Source organism: Protopterus annectens, chromosome 9.part0 (genome assembly GCF_019279795.1).
Source record: "Protopterus annectens isolate FY-2018-M chromosome 9.part0, PAN1.0, whole genome shotgun sequence".
NCBI classification, from domain to species: Eukaryota; Metazoa; Chordata; order Ceratodontiformes; family Protopteridae; genus Protopterus; species Protopterus annectens.
The window spans coordinates 718915381-718943053 of NC_056743.1; the positions used below are offsets into that span (position 1 = coordinate 718915381).

The window sequence follows — 27673 nt, forward strand, 5'->3', positions numbered from 1 at the left end:
AAAGCTACTAAGTAAAAAGAACTTTTGAGATACTAAACAAAAATTCTTATTCTATCACTAGGACTATTTACAGTGAGGTATCTAAGGGTCAACATTAGAGCTACTTTTCTTCTCATTAACTTGTTACTTTGGCATTTATTGAGTCTAAATGTAAATTATGTACTCTGATGACACTGTACTAACCAAAGCAAATAAAACTGCTACCTAGATCTGCTCCAAACTGCAAGGCTTCTCTTCAATATGGAAATGTATGGCTTGAATGTGTCTGTCTATTACAGTAAACAATCTACTTCTACAGTCCTTGGAATCTTAAAAAGACTAACCAAAATACCTCCTCCCACTATAGTTGATCAAAATGCTACCTTTTACGACAGAATAGTACCTTGGAATTCTTTTGTTCAAAGCCTTAACATTTTACAACCATGTAAGCAATAATGCTAGCAAACAGAAACAACTAATTAAGACTGACTACCACATTTCAAATTTACTAACTACTGAAGCCCATCAAGCATTGCCATAAATATACTCATCCCACATCTGGTATATGCTTTACCTATTAAATCAACACTATGCAAACTCAAACCACTGAAAACAAAATCCTAAGATTTATATGCTTATCTCATACTAAAGAGCATCACTGTACCATAGCACACAGAGCTAAGTGTCTTCCGGTCCCAGGGAGATCTACCTATCTCAACACATTAACCTTTAAATTACTTAAGCTGAGCTACTTGCCCTCACTTTAAAAAATAAATAAATAAATAAATAATGGTATACAAATCATACTACTCGCTCAGTAGCAATTCATCTTTAAGATTACAAAGACCCAACTTTTGGATTTTTCACAGGTAGGAATTGTTTCTCAAACTTGCTCTCATATCCTGGAATATCCTACCTAGCTCATTAACAGATTTGGATCATAGGAGGTTACTAGACTAACAGCCCCAGGGCCCTTACAAGCCTAGTCAAGTTCAACCCTCATTCCCAATGGTGTCTGGTTCAAGCAGACACTAAAATCAGCACATACTGCCCTGTCCAAGAGGGACACAGTTGGAACCCCTGGGGTGAATTTCCAGTTACCCACACAATTGTCCAAATTACGCTTAAATAGGGCCAATGAGAGGCTTTTTTAACATGAATAGGAAGCTTTTTCCAAAGGGGGGCAACCTCTGAGGCAAATCTGTCTCTCCAACAAGATCTGTTGATGTCACACACCAAAGAGGTTAAAGTCACATCTTCATGAATATACATGTGAACATTTTAGGCATGTAGGTTAAAGGTTATACTCTCAGTACATTTGATGCTCACAGTATACTCACCATCTACAAACCACATGATTCTCCATAGTTTTTAATAGTTTCCATATACAGCTATACTATTAGAAATATAATTAATTTCTTTCTTACCAACTTTTACTTCTGCTCTGCCACCACCTCCAAATCCTATATGTTCATCATATGTATCACTAATGCAGTAGCCTTAGCTCTATGACCTATATTCTGCCAAAGACAAAATAATAGGCCAGCTTCCAAACCTTCAGGGCACCTTCAACTCATACAAACCATTAGTCAATTCAAGGAGAACTGAGTTTTTAAGGTTTGGGCACCAAGCCCTTTAGAGTTTTCCTGCCACCAAAGAGCACTCTTTTTGTTGACTTTTGCGGAGCAATGGTCGATTAACACTGGTCGAGGGATAAGTTCCTTTTGGGGAAAAAAGCTTCCACATTACCTTTTGTGACATGACTTGTACTTTTTATGTAAAGCAATACATTTAAAGCTGGGAAAAAATAATTTTAATGACTGGCATTTGACAATTTCTTTAAAATGGGGATGTCACTTTTTTACTTTAATGGCAAAACGTTGTTAAAACTAATTTATTTGAAGTAGAATTGGTGTTATTTTATTTTGGAGCCAAAGTATTTAAATTGCTTTTTACTGCTCTTTCATTGAGAAACCGTTACTGTTTTACTACTGACCTGTTACACCAACTATTGCTGCCAGCCTTCACAGGAATCAGGCATTTTTTCAACTTAACCACAGAAACAACTACCAGTTCCTTGGTTCTTGCTTCTTCCAGCCAGAAAAAAAAAGCTAAATAGCATTTGTCACCACAGCAGGCTATTAAAATGCCTCAGTCATAGACAGGTGAGTCTATTGTGGCCATTTATGTTTCTCCCTACAACCACCATGCACTGAGGGTTAGACACATTCTCTGTGGCTGCTGGAGTGCCCCTGGTGGGCAAGGGAGAACCACTGCTGTTAGTCTTAGGATCATAGGAGGTTACTAGGCCAACAGACCCAGGGCCTTTACAAGACTAGCTAAGTTCAAAGACTGTTCCCAAGGGTGTCTGATTCAGACAGCCACTAAAATCAGCACCTATTGCCCCTGTCCAACAGGCACACCAGTGGAATCCCCAAGGCAAATTTCTGTTTCCTCTTCCACTCGTCCAAATTATGCTTAAACAGGGCCAGCAAGGGGCTTTGTTTAACATGAATAGGAAGCTTGTTCCAAAGGTGGTGCAACCTCTGTGAGACAAATCTGTCTCTCCAGCAAGTTCTGCTGATATCACATACCAGGTTGAGTGAGTGGCCCATGTGCCATTTGATTTGTGAATGTGCAGCACTTCCATTAAAGCTGGGTCAGAGATTGCTCTGTATGCAAGGTATAGCTGCCCCTGAGCAGTCTGTACAACACAGAGAAAAGTAACAATGGACTTCAGTCTGTCTGCATAAGACAAATCCTGGAGACCGTGAATTTTCTTTGTATAGAACCTTTTGTGGTCTCTCCAACTGCTGCAGGCTTCTGGAAAGGAACATACCAAAGGGAGTGTAGTACTCTATTACTGGCCTAATAAGGGAAGAGTACAGGGGTGTTATAACCTTTTTTATGGAGGCAATGGTCTCACTTATGAGATGAGCAATATAAAATGCCCTACTTACCACTGTGTACACATAGAGTTCGAAGTTATGGTGACTGTCAACCACTGCGCCCAGATCTCTCACCACTGGCTGGGTACTGCTATTGATATGATAGTTTGCAGGAACATCACCCTTGCCAAAGGGGATGATAATGCATTTTTTTGCATTTAGTTTATGACCATGACTTTGGTACCAGTCATTAGTTTGCGTAAGACCTTCTTGCAGGATGCTGACATCTTTAGGGGTTTCAATGATCACTCCCAGTTTGCAGTCATCAGCAAACTTTGTCAGCCACACTCCTTTAGTTTTAGCCTATATTTTTGGAGAAGTAGATTCCAAACAGAAAGGGTCCAAGAACCAATCCCTGTGGAACAACACTGTTTATGTGTCTGCTGGAGGAGGAGGAGGAGTACTTTGACTGTACGAGTTCCACCAGTGAGCCAATCTGCAACCCACCTGACAATATATGGGCTGAGGGTGACTTTATCAATGATGCCTGAATGGGAGGATTGTGTCAAAGGCCTTGGCTAATCTAGGTAGGCCATATGCACAGATTTGCCCTTGTCTAGGGCTTTGGTGACTGCCTCAAAGACGTCCACCAACTTTAACAGGCATGATCTTCCCTTGACAAAGCCAAACTGGGTGGGCTGGTGCGTTTGGAGATTTCCTTTATCTTTGTTAATAAGGTCCATGATGATTTGTTTCATGGCCTTGCAGATAATGATAGTCAAGCTAGTGGGCCTATAGTTCCAGGGGTCTGTGGATAAACCCCCTATGTGCAAAGGGATGACTGTAGCTGTTTTCCATTCTGCTGGGACAAAGCCAGTGCTTAGTCTATGTTTGAAAAGTGTGCACAATGGTGATGCTAATTCCGGTTTTAACTCATATCTTAACTTTTTTCATAAGTCTTGCCAGAAGAGGCAGGGAATTCCACTCTGCCTAGCCAGAAAGCTAAGCCTATCCCTAAGGAAGTTATTCCTGGCAAATGTGGGTCTATTTTTTCAGAAATTCTACTCAAACAGAAGCAAAAACTTAAGACATATTTCTTCTCTTGTCTCAGCCACTTTGAACAGGAATGATTTATTTGGCTTAGCTCAGGGTTTAGTTCAGGCTCTTGACCCTTACAGTTTAGCTGTTTCTCTTAAAAGAAAGAGAGATTCTTTATTTTCTAAAGAGGTTCAAGTGTTTAAACCACAAAATGAATGTGAAGGGACAGATTCTATTTTGTCTCCTCAGGTTTCTTGTTTGGATTTGAGGAATGTGTGGCTTCAACTAGCCCCTTTGAAGGATTTTCCTTCTATGAAACTATTTCTAGAACAAATCAATTGTTTCAGTGGAAACCTATCCAATTTCCTTCTGTTCTTTCAGCACTGGAGGATGCTTTTTGTCACAGCCTGTAACTTGCCTGACAGCCTGCTGCCCTCAAGAAAGCAGATTGTACAAAGCTCTTGAATCTTATAAGCTTTATACACATCACAAAATTATACCCAGCAGCTATTACTTCAGTGAACCAAGTTGCTGCTAATCATCTGAGTAATACAAATCCCTCTCCTTCTGACAAGGATGGGAAAGCTTTTGACAGGTCAGGGAAAGTACAGTTGTGTACACTTACCATAAATGTAGATGTTTGAGCTTATTCACTGTTGCAGTCATCACACTTGGGTTATCTGCCTGCAAGTAGCCCTCAGTCGGCCCAAATACCAGAGACTTAGTATTTCTGCGTTGGATGCTGTCGCTCCAGGACTGACGTTAGGTCGTCAGGGGGTATAAAAACAGGCAGCCGATGCCATTACATCAGTTTTTCTTGCCCCAAATGTCAGGAGCCTCCCAAATAGGGAGCTACGTTATGGTGGGGAAACACCATCAGTAAAAAGTAAATACCAATACCCCAGAAGGGGTTACTAATAGCCATAGATAGGAGAGATAGAAAGAGAGAGAGAGAAAACCAGGGGGCTGGAGGGAGGGAATCCAGGACTGCAACAGTGAATACACTCAAGCATCTACATTTCTGGTAAGTGTACACAACTGTACTATGTTCTTCGTGTTTCACTGTTGCAGTCATCACACTTGGGTGGATTCCCAAAGCTGAATAAGGGTGGAGGCAGTCAAGAAGAGGTAGGGCTGGCTAGTATGCTTTGCAAGACTGCTGTAGCAAATTCTGCCCTGGATTTGGAAAAGATAAGTAGCTGGTCAGATTTTCTGAAGGGCTTAGTCCTATCAAGGTAGAATCTGAGCTGTCTGTGCACGTCCAAGGAGTGCAGGATCCTTTCCCCTTTATTTTGAGAATTAGGGAAGAAGGTTGGCAAATGGATGGATTGATTGAGAGCCACACTGGACACCACTTTAGGTATAAAGAAGGGTTAGTCCTGAGGGAAACCATGTCAGCATGGAAAATAATGAAGGGTTCCACAGCTATGAGTGCTTGTAGCTCATACACTCTTCTAGCTGAAGTGATGGCTAGAAGCAAGGCTGTTTTCCAAGAGAGGAATTTTAACTCTGCTGATGCAGCAGGTTCCACAGGGGGAAGCGTAAGCTTTTCCAGTACAAAGTTAAGGTCACAAGCTGGGGTGGGTGCTCTCCTTGGCGGCCTTAAGTTGTTTGCCCCACTCAGGAACTGTTTGATAAGAGGGTGCAAGAAGAGAGGTGGTTCAGTGTTGTAATGAGCTGAAATGGCTGAGGCATGTATCTTAATGGAGGAGAAGGACAAGCCTTTGTGGAATAGAGCTGCTAGGTAATCCAGGATAAGAGGTGGATAGGGCATTGTTGTGTCCTCTCCTTTAGAATAAATCCATTAGCAGAACCTTTTCCACTTATCAGCATAGGATTCTCTTGTACTGGGTCTTCTGGCTTCAAGAATGACATCCAGCACCTGTTTGCTTAAGGTCGCTGAGGGAGAATTCAAGGAATAAGCCAAGTTGCAAGATTTAGGGTTTGCAGTTGTGGATGCAGAATCTGTCCCTCTTGCTGAGAGAGGAGGATTGGATTCTGGTGTAAGTGCCAAGGTGGCACAGATGTCAGGCTGCGCAGGAGTGGGTACCAGTGCTGGCGTGGCCAGTCCGGGGCAATCAGAATTGTCCCTGGTTTGTCCTGTTTTATCTTGAGTAATACTCTTGAAAGGAGGGGCAGAGGGGGAAAGGCATAGATTGAGAGATTTACCCACTGAAAAGATAGGGCATCCACTTTCCAGGCCCTGCTGTGAGGATTCCTGGTGCAAAATTTGCTGAGCTGGTGGTTGTAGGGAGAGGCAAAGAGATCCACCTCTGGGGTACCCCGTTTCTGAATCAGAAGGTTGAAGGTGCTGGGCTCCAATTGCCACTCGTGTGGGTCTAGGAGATTTCTGCTTAAGTCTGCCAGTAAGTTTTGTTTCCCTGGCAGGAATTGAGCTTGCAGATGGTCTTGAACGTCCAAGGCTGTGTTCTACAGGGCCATGGCTAGCCTGCAGAGTGGGTAGGAATGGGTTCCCCCCTGCTTGTTGATGTACCACATAACTGTGGTGTTGTCTGGTTTTATTAGCAGTTGTCCTGGAAAGATTAGGAATCTGAAAGCTCTCAGGGCATTCTGTACAGCTAGCATCTCTTTTTGGTTGATGTGCAGATGAATTTGATTTGGGCTCCAGTGGCCCTGAATACATATTCTGTCCATGTGTGCCCCCCAGGCATAGTCTGATGCTTCTGTGGTTAGGGTCTGGGCAGCTTGGGGTTGCGTAAATGGCAGTCCCTTGTTGTGGTTGCACGCTTCTGCCCACGGCAGGAACTCTGTCCTTAGGAAGGGTATGATAGGAATGACTGTTTCCACGTCCTGAGAACGTTGGCACCAAAGACTTTTTAAGTACCACTGGAGTTTCCTCATATGCAGTCTTGCATGTGGAATCAGCAGTATAAATGAGGCCATGAACCCTAGGGCTTGCAGTATTTTTCTTGCAAATTGCTGGGTTCTGGTGGCCATTTGTTTGAAGTAGTCTGTCAGATAGACTTGTTTTTCTGAGGTGAGGAATGCCATCTAGGAAGGTGTGTCTAAGCTTGCTCCCAGGAATACAATCTTTTGACTGGGTACCAGTTTTGATTTTTTTTTCGTTGATGGTGTACCCCAAGAAAGTGAGAAGGTTTTTCACAAATGTCAGGTGCTGCAGCAGCAATTCCTGACTGTCAACCTGAATCAGGCAGTCATCCAAGTATGGGTAAATTTGGATATTTCTCTGGCTGCAGTATGCAATGGCTGGAGCCAGGCATTTTGTGAATACTCTGGGTGCAGTAGGTAAGCCAAACGGAAGTGCAGAGAACTGATAATGCATACACCCTGCCCTGAAACAGATACTTCCTGCATGATTCCCTTATGGGGGTATGCAGACAGGCTTCTTTTAAGTCTGGGGTGACTAACCAGGCATCCTTGGCTAGCATAGGAAGATGCTGTTGCAGGGTAAGCATTTTGAAGTTTGGTACCACCAGGAAGGTGTTGAGAATGGAAAGATCCAGAATTGGTCCCCAAGAGCCCTCTTTCCTAGGTACCAGGAAGAGTCTGGAGTAGAATCCTTGACCCCTCTGTTCTAATGGAACCGGCTGAATAGCTCTGATATTGAGCAGGAAAAGTACTTGGTTTTGAGTCTCTGCCCACTGGTTTGGAGGAAGGTCTGAAAACCTGCTTGGGGTTGGCAGTGAATAGAAATTAAATTTGTACCCCTGGGATACAATGTTGAGGACCCACCGGTCCTGAGTGATGGACATCCATTTTTTTGCAGGAAGGGCAAGTTTTCCTCCTAAGGGCAAAAGCAGTTGGGCAGGACTGGGGAGTGGAGTAAAGAAGTCATTGTGAGCTTTTTCCATAAGGAGGTGGCTTACCACTCCCTGCTTTAGGGGTAGGGGCACTCCATTGCTTAGATCTCTGCATACCCTGAGACTGAAGTCTGGGTGGTCTGTTTCCACTGGGTCTGGTTTGAGAAGGCCTGGAGGGGGCTGGAAAGGACCAGTGTTTGGAAGGGCACTGCCTACTGAATCTAGGGGGTTGCGCTTAGAATTCTTTAACAGTCTGCATAGACTTAGCTTTTTCTTCCACATTTTTAAAAACCTCTTCTGCTTTGGTGCCAAACAAACATTCCTTATTCAAAGTAGTGTCTTAGTAACTTTGATTTGACATGGTCTGGCAAGGTCTGCTCCTTCAGCCAAGCATGTCTTCTCAGTACAGAGCCAGTGACAGCTGCCTGGCAAGATGCTTCTAGGGCGTCAAAGCCACATTGCAAAGTATGCTTGCTGACTTGGCTTTATGCACAGGCTGAAAAGGTTGCCACTTTTTGTTTAATTAAGTTCCATAATATGTTGCTGGTACTTCAGCATCTGAAACTGACAATTCAATGCCCTAATAGCAAGAGTTGCAGAGGTATATACCTTCTTAACCCATCTGTCCAAAGCTCTGGAATCCCTGTCTGAAGGGGTGGGATTCTTGGCTGTAGTAGCCTTGATACCTTTAGGCCCCTGGGAAATGATCTCTGGGTCAGCAATAGGATTCTTGAAAAGAAATTTGTGAGTGTCAGGTACTCTGTAGTACCTGTCTGGTTTCCTGGGGGCAGGAGGTAAAGTTTCAGGAGTAAGACTGGATTCCACAAAAACATCATCCACAACACCCAGGACAGGTGGTATTGCTAAGGGCCTGTGTTGAGGCAGCTCTAGAAATTCTCTGAGTCTCTTTTTGGACTGAGGATAGTCTTGGCAAAATTTTTTCCCTTAATAGGGATGGGCATTAGTAATTTGGAAAATAGTTGTCCAAAAACTATTCCTAAGGAAGGGGCTTTTGTGCATACTTTTCGGGGACTTCAGCAGAAGTAGAAAGGATTATTACTAAATATTGGCATGTATTAAAGGTGAATGAGGAAACATCTGAGTTTTTACCTATTCAGCCACATTTTACTAGGAGGAGGGATATGAACCTCAAAGAGCACATGGAGAGAGGAGTAAGAAAACTGATTGGACAAACCAGGAAGATTAAAGGTACGTATAAGTGTGGGGCATGCCATCAATGTCCTTATATGGTCAATCAAGGTTCCTTGTATATTCCGTCCACGAAATTCAATATTCAATCCTCACAGTATTTTAATTGTAAGTCCAAAGGAGTTGTATACTTGGGCATGTGTACAATATGCTCAAGTTTTTATATAGGGAAAACAGAAAGGCATTTAAACAGAAGGGTTTATGAACACATGTATGAAGTTAGTAAAGGGAAAGAAACTAATGCCTTTTACAAACACTCTAAAAATTGCAAAAATATGGTTCTAAAGTTTTTTTGTTTTGGAGCAGGCTAGCACAGACCATGGGGCGGCAGCTGGGAATCTAAGCTGGAGTACAGAGAGCTGCTTTGGCAACTCAAACTAGATGCGGGGAGAGCACCGGGTTTAAATGATAACATTAATATTAGCAGCGTGTTAAAACTTAGAGCTGCTAGATTATGATTATGAGGGGTTGTAATTATGTAAAACCATTAGGATCGTAAACTGTTTTCCTGTTTTAGGAACTACACCTTGTACTTACAGATAGAATTCTTGTAGGATTTTTTGTATTATTTTATTTTATGTTATGTTGTTGTGCATTATTTATTTCAGTGGACCAGGTCTCGTTTTACAACATGGTTAGGAGCTTTTTTCACAGAACTGTATTTTTATAAAATTGTTTTAACATTTATTTTTAAAGATTTTTAAAATAATTGATTACTTTTTTGGGTGGGGTAGTCACATGATATAATTTAAGCTATTCAAGCTATATAAGGGGACTGATGTTATTGTAAAGAGTTCCGAGGAAGCCTGGTATTTGTACTATTCAAGCTATATAAGGGGACTGATTTTATTGTATAGAGTTCTGAGGAAGCCTGGTATTTGTACTAGGTGAAAGCGCTTAACTCTACTGTGTTGTGCATTGGTTTGCTTTGGATTTATTAAAGAAGCTTTTTTCATTACTAGTTGAGTTTCGGTTGTTGGAACCTTCCTAGGCTGAGTGTTTTTTGATAGTCTTGGCATTCCCAGTGGAAATGCTCTTGTAAGGTATCCAAAAGAAAAATCCTCTGGAAGGGAGGCGGAGGGAATTGATTCCTCTGCATCTGAATCCTCATAAGCAGATAAGGGCAAGTCTTCATAATCAAAAATTTCAGAGTCATCGGACTCATGGTCTACAGAAGCTGAAGGGGACTGGACTCTGTAGCGTAATAAGGTCTTCAGCCATTCTAAGCATTTATTTTTGTGGCATGGGAGCAGGGGCATGTGCTTTAGTATTCAGTTTTCTAGGCATAGTGCATACTCTGGGCCTAAGAATCTCGGTAGTTTTGGTTAAAAAAGTAGTCGGTTTGAGTCGAACATCGGTTGAGTGAATAACTGCCTCAGAAGCCGGTGCCTGCTCAGTTTCTCCAGACCCATCCAAGGTAGAGGCATCTGCAGGTTCCATAGTCGATGAAGAGTCTCGTGGCATACCGGACTCCGAATGGGTCTCAGTAGAGGCCTGTGAATCCACTGAAGCAGGCATCAGGGTCTGCAAAAGTGCCTCACTGAGTACTGGTGGACTGGTGACTAGCTTAACGGAAACATCGTTGGCAGTTTTGGACCTATGTGGTCTGTCTCTGTCTTTATCTTTACGTTTTTTCAGAATATCGGTAGTCGGATGGCTTACCGAAGCCATTTCAGAATATGGAGATCGAGAGTGAAATAATTTAGCGACAAAGAGAGCCTGACGACGAATGGTTTTGGCATTTAATAAGACACAAAACCGAAAGTGAGGGCCGTCGTGGTCTGGGCCTAAACAGGTGACGCAGTAAGAATGAAAATCTCTGTGAGGTATTTGCTTTCCACAGGCAAGACAATTGTTAACTTTTTCTGACATTGGTTAGAGTAAGAAAAAAGGCTCCCCAACGGGGTACTTAGCTTTAGAAGACTTCAGGATTATTACATTCGTAAACAAAAATTCAGGTAGCGGCCGACCGGCACTTGTGAATTGCTTCTGCTTCAGTCTCCTCAGCAAGACTGATGTAATGGCGTCGGCTGCCTGTTTTTATACCCCTGATGACCTGACATCAGTCCTGGAGCGACAGCATCCGACGCAGAAATACTAAGTCTCGGGTATTTGAGCCGACTGAGGGCTACCTGCAGGCAGATAAACCAAATGTGATGACTGCAACAGTGAAACACAAAGAACATCAGTGTATTCTTCTGCAAAGCTTGCTTTCACAATTTTCAGCTGTTAAGCTCATTTGTTAAAGTTTATTCTTGCCTCTTTTGAGAACACGAGGAACATTATGGCATCTGTCTTCTCATCTGAGGAGAAATCTGCATAGTACAATTTGGTTTGTAATGAGTTTCAAGTAGCTGCTCGTAGATTGAAATGTGCTTATGATTCTGCTGATCCTGAACTCCCAGGGCTGTTGCCACAGAAAATGCTACGAGGATGTATGCATGGTTATATTCTCAAAACCTTCCAGAAGAAGCCTGAGCAACTGATTTCTTGGACTTCACTCATATTATCAAACTTGCCCATCTGGCAAAATCCTACTACAATTGACAAATTCCACTCCTAGCAAGTATTAGTGTTATACTATACTTCAATTAAAATGTGAACTGTGGAAATCTGAAATCTGTTTTGACTTTTTTCAGTAACTTCATCAGAAAGGACATACCAACTGAATGTTTCTCAATCTGCCCTAAGTGACAAAAGTAGACAGGTTTGTTATAAGCAATGTGTAGCAGTAAGACAGGAATGGAAAGCAACTTAACACAGAAAGACTCACCTGGTAGGTACACTATCCAAAATTCACACAGATACCATGTATAAAACAAACTAGTAACAGTGCAAATATTTTGAAAAATGAGTGAGGTAACTACTCACCTCCAATTGTGTAAAAGGCAGATATTAAAGACAGCGCTCATTTGTTATTCTTGGGGAAAGCAATAATTTAAAGAGACGTTACTGAATTTATAATGTAGTGATAGCACAGAACACACAATTTTAATAAACTTACCCTTCTAAAATCAGCCCAGACAAAGAAAGCAGCATGTCGGTTCAAGAACGGAATGCCTAGTTCTTTAAGTTCATCTGTCACATACTTGTGAGCTGCTTTTAATCTGGCCCTGTTTGTCTGCAAGAATGTTTGGTTGATCCAATCTAGTTTTCAAGAAAAATCAAGAGAATTTGAGGTTATTTCTTGCTATAATAATAATAATAATAATAATAATAATAATAAAGGAACAACAATAATGTGTCACTGCAGCTATACTTTCGCTTTGGATACGACAACAAGAACATCTTTTGGAAAGATAATGTACCAAAATATTATTTTAATATTATTACCACCTCAGGACCTTCCTCTGCCCTCATAACTATTTGAGTACAGAGATGTAGGCATTGCTGGAAGGAATATACACATTCTAATTCCTGTTTTTATGCATCCAAAAAGAAATTGCTAATCTCTGCCATTTAGTGGCACAAATACAGTAACCAGCTTACTTCTACATAGGTTGGTACTGAGCTATTTGCCCGAAGGCATATATTAGCCCAGCCACGTTGTGCGGTATTCACCGCCCCTTTAGTAGTTCCCTAGACCCTTGTACTAGCAGCTAGTACCCTTGGCCCCTATCTAGTAGTGCTGTTGGTGTGATTCCCTGGTGTGAACTTTCTGTTACCCATCCACTCATCAAGGTTCCTCTTGGAGAGGAATAGTGAGGGGCTCTGTCTTATGTAGATCGGGACCCTGTTCCATAGTAAGGGAAGTCTCTGCGTAGGGAATCTATCCCTCCAGCATGTTCTATTCATTGTTGTGTTGAGGTTTATATCCCTAGAGCGTGTAGCTCGAGTAGATTTGGTTTTGCTAAGATGGAGCATGTTCAACAATTCTGGGTTGCACATGGCTCTGTACGTTAGGCAGAGATCGCCTCTGAGAAAGTGGTATGCAACAGAAAACAGTCTTAGCTTTTTCAATCGTGCTGCATAGGGCAACTGTTTGAGGCCAGTAATTCTCTTGGTTAGGTACCTCTGTGGTCTCTCCAGCTGCTGGAGATGTCTAGCCAGGTACATTTCAATTGGAGCATTATACTCAATAATGGGTCTGATGAGGGAAGAGTAGAGGGGCACCATTACATCCGTAGATCTTGATACGAACTCTTTCATGATCAGATGGGTCACATAGAAGGATTTTCTAACCACTTTGGCAACATGGTTATCAAAGGAAAGCTGGCTATCTACTTGGGTCCCTAGATCCCTTATTTCTTCTTCAGATTTCAGGGGATTACTTCCTATGTTGTAGTTTACGGGTACTCTGTTTTTTCCAAAGGGGATTACTACGCATTTTTTTGCATTTAGCTTGAGATCATGGCTTTGACACCATGCATCAGTCTCATTTACTTTCACTCTTTTTATTTTGGTAGAAAGCATACAATATACAAAATAATTTCAGGAAATATAAATGTTACAATGGAATGCTTTAAGAAAAAAAAAAAACATGTTGATTCTGATAAATGAGCAAACTGGTTACCACACTGACTCAAGCATTAATCATGTTCTAATATGCTTTGTTCTTCCCTCGAGGACTAAATGAGCTGATATCTATTTGACTGAATGTGTTAAGTCTAAACAGGTCCCAATTGGTTTGAGATGTTGGAAATTTCCTGTAGGACTGATTGGGAATGCTACATTGCATGGAGAGTTAACTGACTTATTTGACCGTACAGGTGTGGAAAGTATGAAGATCATAATGGCAGACAATGATAGGAGAAATTTTAACAATTAATAATAATAATAATAATGAAAAAGCTCTTCTGTTGCATTCATATAAAAACATATGAAGAATTTTTAATAAGGTTGACAAACTGGTTATTAAAAATAAAGAAAGGAAACAACAGAAACTTAAGAGAGACAGGGAGGCGTATGACAAAAAGAGAGCATACCCTAAACCTGTGCCCCAAAAAGTTAGCAAAGTTATGAAATTATACAGTGAAGCTCTATAGAAGTATAAGATAGCCTGTGTCCTGCATGAAAATTTAATAAAGACATTTTTTGTTAAAAAAAAAAAAAAAAAAAAAAAAAAAAAAAAAATAAGGTCTGAACATGACAAACAATGTTTTTTATGACGTACAAAGTGACAACTGGCAAGACAATGATTTTTTTTACTCCCTATACCTACGGGGATATTGTCACAAATTAGTCTGTTTCAATCTCAGCAACAAACGAACAGCCCAACTTTACTACGGTGTATGAAATCAGTTACTGAAAATATTGGAAGATTGGATTATGTATCGGATGTGTCTGATGTAAATATAGTAAATAACCTGATCAAACATGGTGGTTTTAAAGTTTGTAATTATAGTCAGTTGGTGGTGGATAATAACTATGTTTCTTTTTAAAAAAGTTTTCAAATTCATTCCAGCATTTAAAGGTGTCATTGGTAAAATGTTGGTGCAATTTCAACTATATATTAGATATCTTAATTTGAATACGTTTTTTTTTTAATGAGGGAGAAGTATTTACTCACCAACTAGAAATTAAAAGGAAAAGTATGTTTATGCCACCAAATAATCCCTTTATCTCGATGTTTTTAAGAGTGTGTGAAAATAAGTTTAGACTTCTACTACAAATTAAAAAAAATTCCAGATAATTTAATAAGGGGAGAAAAAGAAGGACTAATGCAGATTAGATAGCGGTAACAAAGAAGTTAGAATGATGAAACCTGATAAGGGGGCATAATTATGGATTACTGAATTTATATTTGCAAAATGATGGACATACTGAATGAAGCCTCCACCTACACATGAGTATCGAAAAATGCAGGTGATATGGCATATGCTAAAACAGACTTCTATGTAAATGACTTGTTTAGTCAGGAAGTTATAATCACAGATATGGTGGAATTTCTTAAAGTGGAGAAACCGATAATTCTGGCAATATTTGGAACATCAAAGGTCCATAAAAATCCATACGAACTACCCCACAGGCCAAAAGTCCCATCAAGTGGCTCAAGAACAGAGCCACTAGCATTATATATAGAATTTCATACAAAGGAGTTGGTTAGAAATGAAGAACGTGTATTAAGAGACTCTTGACATCTGTCAAAACATCTCAGTGATACCCCTTTTAGAGATATTTTGTTTGTGACTATGGTTGTGGTCAACTTATTTTCAGTAATACCACATGATAAAAGATTACAAAACATTCATAATATCCTATTAAGAGATAAAGTAAGAGTCAGGATGAATTATTTGTTATACAATTATTATTAGTGTTGGTCCTTCTAAATTATGCAACTTGGATGGGGAATATTATCATCAGAAAACGGGCATAGCGATGGGTGCCAGACGTGCCCCAACCTATGCAAATCTAGTCCTAGCAGATTGGGAGCACACAAATATATTCAACTATAAACATTTTAATAAAGTATACCATTTTTTTGGATGCCTGAGTGACATTTTGATTTTATGGCTGGATAACAGACTAATTCCAGGAGTTAGTTCATTTTTGAATTATACATATAGTTACAATAAGGGCAAAATGAATTATCTTGATATTATCATTTTAAACGACAGAAATGAAAATTTTGTATCTAACATTTACCAAAAATAATACTTTTTTTTCAAATTCTTTATTACATTATAGTAGCGGTCGCTCCTTTTTCCAAAAGAAGAATATTATAAAGGGTGAAATGGTCCATCTCTCAAGGTTGATTTCAAGTAATGAGATATTTGAAGTTGAAATGGATACATTAGTAAACATGTTCCAGGAAAGAGACTACCTGTTACCCCTGATTAATGAATACAGGGATGAAATTATGAGGGGGGAGATGTACGAAATTTGCTTCTATTTTAAGTACGAAGATCTCTGATGTTAGCCAGCAAAATTGTAACAAAAGAGATAAAGAAAGAACAGGGGCAATGATTACTGAATTTAACCAACAAGCCAGGAAATAAAAAGAAGTTATGTCTTACCATAAAGTTCCACCTGTGATGTTGAACCTCGTTCAGTCATTACTCATGGGTATCGGAACCGAGCCGGTCATTTTCCAAGCTCACATCAGCCACAAACTCTCCAGCTAAACTCTTACCCATAATTCCCCTCTCCCTGTTACCTCAGATTGAGTTGGCAAGTCAAAATAAGGTAGAGGCTACCTCTGGTCAACTGACCTATCTGAATCGGAAGGTGAGATCCACTATAAGCCTCTGGAGGGGGATGGAGGGAGGGTCGTAATGACTGAATGAGGATCAGCATCACAGATGGAACGTTATGGTAAGACATAACTTCTTTATCTGATGATGTTAATCTTCGTTCATTCCTTACGCATGGGACAGAGTCCCCAGCTACCTTACTTCTTGAGAGGCCCTCATGGAAGGACGTTCCTGAGCACCACAGAGCCAAATGATGCTCTTCCCCTGGAAGCCAGATCCAATTTGTAATGGCTGATGAAGGTATGTGGTCTAGCCCATGTAGCAGCTGCACAAATGTCATGTAAATAAGCTCTAGCATGGAAAGCAGCTGAGGTTGCTACTGACCGAGTAGAATGAGCCGTAACAGTGGTAGTTAACTGAACATTATGCTTGCTGTAAATAGAGGTCACGCAGTCGTTCAACCACTTAGCCAACGTGATCTTGGAAACAGCACATCCTAATCTAGGTCCAGAAAAGGCCAGAAAAAGCTGATCTGACTTGCGAGAAACTTTAGTTCTGTCCAAGTAGAAACAAAGTTGTCTGTGAATGTCTAGGGTATGTAGGCAATACTCTCCTGTGTTTGAATGATCGGGAAAGAAAACTGGCAATTCAATGGTTTGGTTAATGGACATGTCAGAAATCACTTTGGGCAAAAAGGTACGATTAGTTCTCAATGACACACTGTTCTTATGAAAGGTCAGATATGGCTTCTTGATGCACAAGGCTTGAAAGTTCGGAGATACGTCTGGCAGAAGTAATGGCAACTAAGAATAAAGTCTTTCAGGACAAGTATTTTGATGTCGCAAGAAGAAGCAGGTTCGAAGGGTGACTTTGTCAAAGCTTGTAAGACTAAAGCCAAATCCCATGGTTGAGTGGGTTCTCTAAAGGGAGGTTTTAGATGAAAAACACCTTTTATGAAGGTCCTGCATAATTTGTGAGACATGAGAGAAGAATCCTGGACCCTATTGTGGAAATTAGAAATGGCGGCCGAGTGAACTCTGATCGTGGAAGCAGAAAGACCAGACTGGAATAAATCAGACAGATATTCTCGCAGTACGGGCATTGGTGCTGAGAAAGGATCTATTTGTTTTTCTTTTAGCCAGATAGTAAACCTCTTCCACTTGCTGAGGTATGTATTTCTGGTAGACGGCTTATGAGATGCAATGAGAATGTCATGTACAGGTAAGGATAGATCATTCTGCCTAGCAATCACTGGAAGTGGAGGAGCCAAGCTGCGAGCTTTAGGCTGTTTAGGTTGGGGTGAATCAGGTTCTGCGGATGGGAGATCAAGTCTGGGGTTGGATCGAGAGTCCACAGCTGATCTAGCAGGTGAGGCCACAGGAAGGGGAACCAAATCTGATGAGGCCAAAATGGTGCTATGAGGATTAATTTGCTTTTCAACCGGTGGGCTTTCTTCAGGACCTGGGGAGTGAGGGGAAGAGGAGGAAATGCATAAAGTAGACCCGAGGGCCAATCGTGGACTAGAGCGTCCCTGGGTGACTGTCCCCAAGGAGGAATCAGGGCGAAAAAAATTGCTGCATTTGTAGTTGTTTGGGGAAGCAAAGAGGTCGCAGCAAGGAAAACCCCAACAGTTGAAAATCTCCGCCGCTATCAATGGATTCAGGGACCACTCGTGAGGTTGAAGAATACACTTGCTGAGTCTGTCTGCTATCACGATGGAACTCAGGGAATGTGCGTTGCTAGAAGAAAGTGGTTGGTAGCCATCGCCCATTGCCAGAATCTCATGGCCTCCTAGCAAAGGGGATAAGACTTCGTTCCGCCTTGCTTGTTAATGTACCAGACCACCGCCATGTTAACTGATTGAATTGCAATGGTCCCAGATGGCAAGAGGGGATGAAATGCTTGCAATGCCAGAAGCACAGCCCTCAACTCCAGAACATCTATATGCAGATGGGCCTCCATTTCGATCCACGTACCTTGGACAATCTTTCCCTGAAATAGGCCCCCCCACCCCATCAGGGAGGCATCCGTGGTCACTGTGGCCATGGGCTGTTGGGGGGAGAAGGTACGGGACCACTGAAGCGGATTCCGAGACAACCACCAATTTAAGTCCTGCTTGCACCTGTGAGTTATCCGAATCTCGGCTGAAGGAGGGAGCTGAAAAGGGTATCACTGAGTGAGTAGTAACCACTGTAGAAGCCTCATGTGAAACCTGGCCAGGGGAACAACTGTAATGGAGGCTGCCATGGAACCGAGGCTGCCATGGAACCCAACAGCTGTAGAACCAAATGAGCTGAGGATTTCTCCTTTGAGAGGACTGGAATCAATTGTTGTCTCAATCTTTGAATTCTGTGCTCCGGAATGGAAGCTCTGCAGTTCTTTGTGTTCAGGAGGACCCCTATGAACTCTGTGGACTGAGATGGGGTGAAACTGGATTTTTGCCAATTTATAGTTATGCCTAGCCTTTCTGCGGTGTGAAGAGAGAAAGCCAGGGCTTTTTCTAATAGATGACTGGTGGAGGCGGTGATGAGCCTGTCGTCTAAGTATGGAGAAAGCTAGTTGGAGGAATGCTGTGACGACTGCCATGCACTTTGTGAACACTCTGAGGGCTGTAGAGAGTTCGAAGGGCAGTACTCGGAACTGATAATGACTGGTTCCCGCATGGAAGCGAAGGAATCTCCTTGACTGTTTGTCCATTTTTATGTGGTAGTACTCGTCTTGAAGATATATAGAGAACATCCAATCATCTTTTTCCAAAAGTGGGAGGATAGACTGCATAGTGACCATCCGGAATGTCTGTACCTTTACGAATTTGTTTAACACACTGACATCCAAAATTGGACTCCAGTCTCCGGTCTTTTTTGGCACCAAAAACAGTCTTGAGTAGATTCCAGATCCTATCTGGTCGGGTGGGACTGTTTGGATGACTCTTTTGCTTAGCAGCTTTGCAATCTCTAATGCTGCCTGTACCCTTTGACTGGGTGGCACATAGGGTAATTTCCTTAAGGTGGAGGGATAAAGATTGAACGGGATATGGTAACCTCTGGTTATTATCTTTTGTACCCAAGAATCGGTGGTGACGGTTAGCCAGGCAGAAGGGTACAAAGAGAAACGACCCCTGACCACTTCCAGAGGAAAGCAGTTGGGCCACTCCTCAGGAGTGCTGGTAGAGTTGGCCAGTGAAAGAATCCCTGGAACCCTGGTTACGCGGACCTCTTCTGCCCCGAAAGGGGCGTCTTCCCTGAGAATTTCCCTCTCTGCCTCTACGGGAAAAATGAGCCTGTGTGTCACGGAAGGAGCCCTGAGATTTTTTGTGCCATATCTTCCCACTCATTTGTTTTTTGGAGAAAGCCCATTGAGGGGAAGAGTAACGGACACCCATGGCAGAAAGGGTCTACCCGTCCTGTTCACATCTAGCCAGTTTGCTTTTAACTTTGGGACCAAACAATGAAGAGGCTTCAATTGGAGCACTGATAAAGGAAGCCTTGAAGGGTTCCGCGAAATCACACAAGTGCATCCAGGCAAGTCGTCTCAGAACAATGCCTGCACCCGCTGCTCCTTCTGATGCGTGAGAAATGTGATGCATGGAGGAGTTAACAACAGATTCAATGGTGGATAATTGAGAGGCCACTTTGTCACGGACCTCATCAGACACAGCACCAGCCAAAGTTTCAGAGAGCTCAGAGATTAAGTCTCTTTGAAGCCTGGTAAAATGTGCCATGTAGTTCAGAGCCCTGATTGCAAAGGTCCCTGATGCAAAGGTACACTTCCCAATTATGTCCAGAGCCTGAGACTCTCTGTTGGGCGGATGAACAGTCTGGCTTTCTTCATCCGCCAGGTCCTTTTTAGTTGCGGCCGCCACCACCAAGGCATCTACCGGAAGACCTTTGAACCAATGGGGGTCGGTCTCAGGAGGGGACAAAATTTTACCTGGCCTCCAGGGAATGGCCTCAACTGTGTCAGGAGCCTTCCATGCATGCTGCACGACGACCCGGGACCAGCTTGTCGGCAGGTGCAGTAACCCAGAAGGTAGGGGGCCGGGCACGAAAGGCCTGTAGGAACACAGTCTTCAGAGGTTGGGTTAGAGGGCTGCCAGTCACCTCTCTGTTTCAGGATTTCTAGGATATCTCTGAAGGATACCTCAGAGGGTGACCTAGAGGACCCTTCCCCATCATCCAAGTCTGTGTCCATATGTTTCCTCTTACATGAAGACTTCCGATGAACTTCTTCAGAGGGAGGAACTGGGGAAGACAGCTCAATAGGGGCCTCCTGTGGAGGTAAGTCCTGAGGCTCTTGCGCCCGGTGTTCTTGTGTAAAAAGTGGAGGCACTGATAGTATAGAAACATCATCTGACGCAATAGTCTTCTCCCGACTTGGAGTCCCTGGACGGCTGCGGAAAGCCAAAGAAGGGGCACCACAGTTAGCATCCTGGGTAGTGGCAAGAGAATCCTGCCACAAAGTCAATTGAGGCTCCTTAGTGAGATCCAAAAGGGGAACCGCAGGTGAAGACTGTGCTATAGTAAGGGGCTTCCAAGACAATGACAGGGGCTCTGATGACGAATGGTCACCTCCCGAGGAAGTACAGGTTCTGGGAGGAAGAATACCTCGAGCCAGAGGCAATTGATCCACAAGACGCAGCACATCATGTTCAGAGAGGCTTCTAGTGGATCTCACAGACATAGCTGAAGGAGAATTGGGTCTGTCCAAAGTTGGAACAAGTTCGGTGCCCACAATGGTGGGAGTTTGCACCGCAAAACGTGGAGTTGGCATGGCCTGAATAACAGTAGTGTGCCCCGAGGGAACCCTAGTTGCTGAAGGTAATGTCTGCACCCATGAGGACGATACCGAACTGGTAACTGGCGGTGTCGAGAGAGTCTGCAACAGAAAGGGAATGGTCAGTCCCGAGTGAGTAGTCAGAGCCGAATCGATGGTCTGAACCAAGAGGGAGACTGGCATCGACACACCTATCGGTGCTGACAAAAACTGCATGGACTGTACTGTCGGTGCCGATGAAGGAGTCTGAACCGAGGAGCCCCTCGGTTTCTGATGCTGTATGAGGCACACTACTCGGTGCCGAAAAAGTAGATGGAGCGGATGGACTCAGAACCGAATAACTAGGCTCTGAAATCGTCGGTGCCGAAGAGGCCAAATCCATAATGGAAAGCTTAGGTTTTTTTTGGTCTGGTTCCATAGGGCCTCCAGCCGCAGAGGATGGAAGAGAGATTTTTTATAATCATCACTTCTTTTCTTGTGGGAGCTTGGAGGGGATGAGACCTCCGTCCCAGAAATAGCCTCTGAAAAGGAAGATTTAAGTAGCCCCTTTAAAATCAACTTATTCTTTCTTTCAGTGACAGTCCTATTAGTGAAATTCTTACAAATCCCGCAAGGAGGGTCAACTGTTAAATGAGGCACACCAAAACAATAAACACATAAAGAATGTGCATCAGAGACAGGCAATTTATGGCCACATTCCACACATCTTTCAAAACCTGGACTGCCTTTTTTATCTGTCATAGTAAAGAAAGGGAAAAAAGGGTTACCAAAAAGGAATTACCCGAAGGCAAGGCCCAGAAAGATTTACCAACGATGGTAAAGGGAAAGAAATACCTCGTCGGTAAGAGAAGAAAAAAACAAAATAAGAGCACAAGGAGTAGTCGCTAGGTGTGATAAGGTAAGAGATAACTACTTTTTTTCTTCAAAACGTTTAGTCAAATTTTTGAAAAGATCAAAAATGTGTCCTTAGCTCAAGGGAAGTAGCCTGACATGACCTAAATGTGATGCGGCAAACAAAATCTGAGGTAACAGGGAGAGGGAAATTATGGGTAAGAGTTTAGCTCGAGAGTTTGTGGCTGACGCGAGCTTGGAAAATGGCTGGCTCAGTTCCGAGGTCTGAACCGATACCCACGTGTAAGGAATGAATGAGGATTAACATCATCAGATGGAATGTTTTGAAAGAGATGTGGGAAATATTATTCCCTGTAGGATATAAACAGAAAATAGGTATGTCTCCTAAAACAACTTATAAAAAGGGGTACCAACCTCAATAACTTATTCAAATCACACACAACTAAATCCAAAGTGTTCAAGATGTCGAAGTGTGGCTTTTGTAAATAATGTAGACATATTAATGACAGACTGTATGTCACAGTAGAGGGGTTTGACAGACCTTTGATTTGCAGTGGTAAATGTAACTGCAAATCAAAAATGATGGTATATTTATCTTAGCTGTACGTCCTGTCCAAGTTACTATGTTAGGATGTCCAAGTTACTATGTTAGGAAAACAACTTGGATACTAAAAGAAAGAATGTATGAGCATGTTTATGAAATAAAAAAGATAAAACAGACTAATGCTAACATTCACTGGAGTGCCAGAGTTTCAAAAAATTCATATTTTTTGTTACAGATAAAGTAGGTATAACTAATGGGGTGAAAACATGGAAAATAAATTAGAATTTAAGGAATTACTAGGGCAATTGCACCTGAATGCCACTTACAAGCTGGTTCTCAATTATATGCCATCTTTATACAGTGTATTGAGATTTAGAGCTGAACAATTTAAATGTTTGCAATAAATTATTCTTAATAGTTTTTATGTAAGTTTTTAGTGTAGTTTATAACTTATTATGATTATAAGATAATAATTATACAATGACTGGCCATTAATATTCTAAAACGAGCACGCTGATTGGTCAGCCCAATCAGCGTGCCCATTGTAAACCTGAGCATATACCAATGGAAAAAGGTCCGGTCGCCCGGACTTTTTTCCACTGGTATATACTGTAACTTTTATATGTTTATTTATTTTTTTAACAAAAATAAATAATATCTGGACTCAGGACACATCAGAGAGACAGGAGAGAGAAAATAGGAAAATCAGGTACATTACTCAAAACAAAAGGCATGTACCTGATTTTTCTTGTATTTCCTACTTTCTGTCTCTCTCCTGCCCCTAAACTGTCAGAAACATTTTTTGTTATTTAAAAAAAAAAAAACAGAAAAGAAAAAAGGGGCAACGGAGACTTTCTTTTCTCCATTGCTTCCTTTGCACAGCACTGATATACTGCATAAGCATGGAACACCAGTCCCATACGCATGAGCAGTACATCAGACAAAGCCCCAGGATACCGAAAAATGCAGAAGGGCACAACGGAGGCATTATACAAAGGCATTATTTCAGAAAAGTAAGTTTTTTTTCCCCTTAAATAATGTCATTGTACAACAGCAATAACCGACTCTGTCGTGTGGAATACTGAAGATTTACCCACGGTTGGCTTTCTTTAATCACTCGGCTTCGCCCTCATGATTAAAACACACCAACCGTGGGTAAATCTTCAATATACCAAACCAACGTCATCAGTTATTGCTTAAATATTCTAAAAGTATTATGTAGTCGAAAAGATTTTAAAGTTTGTTCTTAACAATGACAGTGTCCCTTTAAATGGTTTTGGGTTTAATTAATGATTTTGTGCTTAATTTCATGTGACTGGTTACTGACTTTGAATTTTTACTATTTAAATAAGGTGGGTCAAAGTGTTTTTTGTTTTTTTTTTATCTCAGAAGTCCACAGATTAGTTTTGGATGAAAGCACTCATATCTTAATAATTAAGTTGTTTTCTGCCTGCTTTATGTGGAATATTTTATTAACCCCATCTCTCATTAAGTTTAAGGATTCATTACTTAGTTTACTCAGTCTACTTTGCCAAGTCCATGTGGCTTTTAAGTATTTTTAAATTTCAAAATGTAAGACGAGAAAAAAAAAAACTTTTAAATGGTCATGTGACATGTTTGATCATGTGATTTTTTAGTATCTAAAGTGTTGGGTGTGCCCAGAAAAAAATCAGTCTGAAGAAGTCTCAGAGTTAATAGGAGTGAGACGAAAGTGCTAAATGGGATCATCTGTTTGTTTTACTGTTCTACAATAAATTTGCTGTTGTTCATCTGGAGCCTAACAAGTTTTTTTTTTACTTTGGATTTATTTTGTTTGTGCTGCTGTGGAAGTGGCATATGAGACGGAAGTGCTTTCTTTCTTTGCTGACCGTTGCCACGGTTACAGCAGGACGTTTTAAGTTTATGCTGTAACAGTTTCCATCATGCAAACCTAAGTTTAATTCTCTCAATTTCCATTTACAAACTAACTCTGAACAAAGTACTTCATTGGAACTCACAAGCCAGTAGGGTTACCACCTTTCGTCATGGCTAAAACCAGAGTAAAGCCACACACCCCGCGTCACTAGTAACCCTGACTGTTCCACCCCCTCTCCCACTCACATTCCACCCATTTTGTGACGTCACAATGACATCATCCAGCACGGAACGCCCTCTTTTTCCATTCCTGCTACCTGCTTTCGGCTGATTTACTATGCTTTTCTGAAAAAAGCATAGTAAATCAGCCGATTTACAACCTCTGATAGTCTGTTTCCTTTTTGAAACAGAATGCAGGAGTTTGTACTGTGTTTTCCAGACTACTAGAGAATCAGTTTGATTTCCGGATAGTCCGGAAAAAAATCCGAGGGGTGGCAACCCTACAAGCCAGCCTTGAAATAATACACCTGTGTTGTGTATGTCTTATGGGGTGCTATTTATTTAGTTGTTTACTTTCTTTCCTGTCCAGATTGGTGTGTGGTGGGAGGGGTCTGGTCCATGGACCCTTTTCAGGCACACCCTGACCCAAAAGAACAAGGAACAACAGCTGCCAAAATGATGAAAATAGAATGGCACAAGCAGCAATGCATATCTTAACAGTATTAAACAGAATGTCATGTTTAGCAAATAACTTACAAATAGACATGTAATATATTACAAACAGTGAAGATTAACAAATTATTTTGCAAAATTACTATCACACATTGAAAGTTATATAGGCAGACTGAAAACAGTATGCTTTCCCACTAATGGGACTCAAAAAGAAGTCAAGTTACCGTGTTACTGTGCACAGGCCTACCTTGTGGAGTGTGGATCACGATCACTAATGACTAATGTACTGTGCACCAAATGTGTTGCACCTTTGCATCTATAAACCATGGAACAGTTTCCACATCTTCCCAACAACCCCATCGCATACCTAACTTCTGATGGAGCACATACCTCAGAGGTTCACACATTCAAGCTGGAGGACAACTGGATAATCAGTAGAAACCTATTATTAACATAGTTGCACCATATTATGATTATGATTATAATTATTACAACACACCAGTGCAGACGAGCACATGTGACACTGGTCTGCTGTACTGTAGGAAACAGGTGGACGTGTCTTCCTGGTTTCCTGGAAGGATGTGCAAATCACAAGAAATGTACAGCACTAGCAGTAGGTGCTAGAAGCAGTCCCCTTGCTCTTCTGCAGTATAGATCAGGTGTGATGTTTCGATACGACTACTGAGGACAGTTACGTCACACGTACTAAAAGGAGGAAATCTGGCATAATGTTACCCCCTCCCCCCCAAAAAAAAATTTTGGGAGATTTGTACTGTCATTATGTTGTAGAGAGAAACACAGAAGGTTACCCTACATAGTGCTTGTTTGCAGTGAACTCTGCTGCTATATGCAGACATTAGGCATTGTGGTACTTTCTCCAAAACTGGATGTTATCTCTAGTGACATGACCAATGCAATTACTCAGCCATGTTATGCTGAGTGACACAACAGCTCTGAAGATGGCTTGAGAAACTGTATGTATATTTAAATGCATCTGGTCCGTATTTGTGGCCCTGTATATTACATCTATCTATTTATATATCTATCTATCTATAAATTACGCGTGTACCAATACACTTGCCCAACGTTTCCTGGAATTCATTAATTCCAATGCCCTGGACCAGCTTGTTCTTACCCCCACTAGAGGCAGCAACATCCTTGACCTGGTCATTACTAACATGGGCGACCGTTGCTCTACACCAATAGTAAACTCCTCCCTGGTTAGAGCTGACCACAAACGAATCACCTTAGAAATCTACATCCCTCCCACCCGCCCAGCAAAGGTAACCACCATGAAAAAAGTACAGTTTTGTACCTACCATAAATGTAGATGTTCGAGTGTTCACCCTGCTGCAGTCATCACACTTGGGTTATCCTGCCATCAGGCAGTCCCGCAGTCGGCCCGAATTCCAAAGTCTTGGTCCGGCGTCGGTTGCTGTCGCTTCTTCCCTGAAGTCAGTGTGCCAGGGGTATACAAGAGGCATCCGACGCCATTTTCTTCAGTTTTTCTTGCCCCAGATCTCAGGTGCCCCCAAAAGGTAGGCAATATATATATATATATATATATATATATATATATATATATATATATACATATGGCTATATAAAAATAAAACAAAACCCTAAGGTACAAGCAAATACACCACAGAGGTAGAATAGGATAAAGTGGTAGAGATAAGTTCAGCTAGTTCAGAGAGGATGGAGGGAGGGTAACCTGGACTGCAGCAGGGTGAACACTCGAACATCTACATTTAGGGTAGGTACAAAACTGTACTATGTTCATCGTGTTACCCTGCTGCAGTCATCACACTTGGGTTGAATCCCAGAGCTAAGGAGGGGAGGTGGAGTCAAACAGGGTTAGAAGAAGCTAGTAAACCCTGCAAAACTGCAGTGCCAAAAGCAGCTCTAGTCTTAGAGTAAAGAGGTAAGTGGTAGTGTTTGGTGAAGGTGTGCACTGAACTCCAAGTAGCAGCTTCCAGAATATCCTTGGTTGGCACTCCCCTGAGAAAGGCTGCTGATGTAGCTGTAGCCCTGGTGGAGTGGAACCTAATGTTAGCAGGTACTGGTTTCCCATGATGTGTGTAGCAGAAACGTATGCAATGTCCTGTCCATTTAGAAATGGTCTGTTTTGAGATCGCTTTTCCTTGTGATCCTGTAGCATAGGCTACAAAGAGCTGGTCACTTTTTCTGAAAATCTTAGTTTTATCCAAGTAGTAACGTAATTGCCTGTGAATGTCCAAAGAGTGCAGGAGTCTTTCTCCTGTGTTCTGGGGATTTGGGAAGAAGGTGGGCAAGTGAATGGTTTGGTTTAGGGCCACACTGGATACTACCTTTGGCATAAAGGAAGGATTCGTTCGTAGAGAAACTCTGTCTTGATGAAAAATGAGGAAAGGTTCCACTGCCATTGGTGCCTGTAGCTCTGAGACTCTTCTAGCTGAGGTTATTGCTAGTAGTAGGGCAGTTTTCCATGTAAGAAATTTTAAATCAGTTGAAAAAGCTGGTTCAAAGGGTGGCAGTGTAAGCTTTTCCAGGACAAAGTTGAGATCCCAAGTAGGTGTTGGAGCTCTCCTTGGCGGTCTTAAGTTCTTAGCCCCTCTGAGGTACTGTCTTAGGAGTGGATGTGAAAATAAAGGAGGATCCGTGCTGAAATTGCTGAGGCGTGGATCTTAATAGATGAAAAGGAAAGTCCTTTGTGTAACATCTCAGTTAAATATTGTAGAATCTGAAGAATGTTCGGCTCCAGGGGATTTAGGCCTTTAGCCTGGTTCCAGGCACAAAATCTTTTCCATTTGTGTGAATAGGTTTTCCTGGTGCTGGGCCTCCTGGCCTCCAGAATGACATCTATAACAGCTTTGGATAAAGGTGTTGTCTGGTTGTTTAGATAATCTGCCATGCAGCCGGGTTTAAAGTCTTGAGCTGGCTGTGTAGAATCAGATTGTCTCGCTGGGT

At 41.9% G+C, this 27673-nt stretch overlaps 1 protein-coding gene across 1 annotated transcript in view; it reads right to left on the bottom strand.

Annotated features, from left to right (window-relative positions):
* The window catches only part of LOC122810579 (1-aminocyclopropane-1-carboxylate synthase-like protein 1), a 790733-nt gene that overhangs the window by 142208 nt on the left and 620852 nt on the right, over window positions 1–27673 (bottom strand). Inside the window, exon 16 of the mRNA XM_044082158.1 lies at window positions 11901–12043. Within this exon, the coding sequence (XP_043938093.1) occupies window positions 11901–12043 (143 nt within the window). The remainder of the gene's footprint in view (window positions 1–11900; window positions 12044–27673) is intronic.